At 31.7% G+C, this 1,623-nt stretch overlaps 1 protein-coding gene across 1 annotated transcript; it reads right to left on the bottom strand.

Annotated features, from left to right (window-relative positions):
• Positions 1-655: 655 nt before the first annotated feature.
• Tsp_16052 (conserved hypothetical protein) lies at positions 656-1,412 on the bottom strand. The gene is made up of 2 exons (XM_003370015.1): positions 1,131-1,412; positions 656-886 (listed from the first exon to the last, which is right to left on the bottom strand). The coding sequence occupies exons 1-2, from the start codon at positions 1,410-1,412 to the stop codon at positions 656-658; spliced, it is 513 nt and encodes a 170-aa protein (XP_003370063.1).
• Between the last annotated feature and the right edge of the window lie 211 nt (positions 1,413-1,623).

The raw sequence follows: 1,623 nt of genomic DNA, 5'->3' as shown, positions 1-1,623 counted from the left end.
TTTCCAGGGTTAAACCAAATATAAACAAATGGATTTAATTTTTTTTATTTTTTTAATATTCAAGTTAAAGGATTATTTAGGTTGGGGATTTTAACTTTAAACTTATGGTGGGTTTCTTTTGAAATAAAAATGGTGGCTGGCTTGCCTCTTTAAAGAAATTTAAGCATTTCGGCCATGTTTACTTTTGTAATTTTTACCCAAATGAAATATTTTCTGGCCACTGGATTAAACAACTTCAAGCCAGAAAAAATAAAATTTTATTTTAATGGAAAAGGGGCCATGGAGCCACTCTTATGAAATGAAAAAATAAATATTTAAAATAATTTTCAAAAAGTTAATAAAATTAATATTTAGGCATCCCCAAAAAAAAAAATTTAGCATCCAAGAAAAAGGTAAAATAAATTTTTGAAAAAACAAAATTCAAATGTCAATTGCAGTATAAAATTTTTAAAGGTTAACTTCCCGTACTATTTCAGGGAATTTCAGCATTCCGATTTTGCAAACCAATTGCAATTTATTTGATTGATTTTTTTTCAACACTGACGTTGGTTAATATCCATTTCTTTTGGAATTGTATTGTGCAGTCCTATTTTATGATAAATTTAGGACCAAGTTAAAAAGAGGAATGGCATGTCGACATTGTTGGTTCAATTTTTTAAAAAGGAACTTCGCTTGTGCTGTTTACAAGAAAATTAATGCGGATTTTACAAACGCTGAAATGGCAGTAAATATAACAATTGGACGGGGGATAGCTTTCTCGGTTTTGGAAACCATATCCCAGTCTTGAACTCCAAAAAAAAAAAAATGGGTCACGTTTTTTGCAAATCAGTGAAGAGCCATCAGGAACCCATATTGTCCATCTTAAAAATACCAACATTGATGAATGCTGGAAGTTAAAATTATTTTAAAATAGCAAAATGGTGTGCCAAAATGATGGACTTGGTTAAATTAAGATTGAAAAAACAAAAAAATGTAACAGCTGATTTGGAGAGGAGGTTAAAAAAGGAAAAATATATCCAAATTCAGTTATGCAATGGGGGGGAATAAATTTGTTTTTCGCAGCACAATTGAGTTGAACTATCCAGTTTGGAAGACCCAATCATCATCTTCCAATATTCATGCGGAAGTACTTTCAATCCCAACGGCATAAAATATGACACTGTGTATCCAATTCTGCTGAATCGATAAAAAAAGCACCGGTGGTCAACTGTGATAATTTCGTTCACTTCTGGAAGACAAATCGGCTGCACATTGTATTTAAATGCAATCGGTATTCGCAGCTTAATTATAGCAATATTCGGCGGTGCTTGCCATTTTGCTCTGTTTGTGTCATTTTTGCCAGGCACGTAAATATCCGCAATTCTGTTGATAAAACCAGTTTCATAACCTTGATTAAAAGATTCATATGTCATCACTTTTGTATGTTCAATATTTCTAAATTTCAATTATTGAAAAATGAAACTGACTCTCTCTTTAAAATTATCGATCTTACTTTTATTGGTCGCAGTACCGTGAAGTGATTTTTTTGTCCGTGTTTCTTGTTGAATTTCTCAAAGGAAACTACTCCCCTCTGCTTGCCTTTAACATCCCTTCAACTGATTCTGCATAAAAAACTAAGAAAAA

Source organism: Trichinella spiralis (genome assembly GCF_000181795.1).
Source record: "Trichinella spiralis strain ISS 195 chromosome Unknown Scfld1354, whole genome shotgun sequence".
Classification (NCBI taxonomy): Eukaryota; Metazoa; Nematoda; class Enoplea; order Trichinellida; family Trichinellidae; genus Trichinella; species Trichinella spiralis.
This window is presented reverse-complemented; position numbering and strand designations above follow the sequence as displayed.

Coding starts and splice junctions, on each gene's coding strand:
- Tsp_16052 (XM_003370015.1), bottom strand. CDS start 1,412: ATGACATATGAATCTTTTAATCAAGGTTATGAAACTGGTTTTATCAAC. Junction 887..1,130: donor TTATGCCGTTGGGATTGAAA/GTACTTCCGCAT, acceptor TTTAACTTCCAG/CATTCATCAATGTTGGTATT.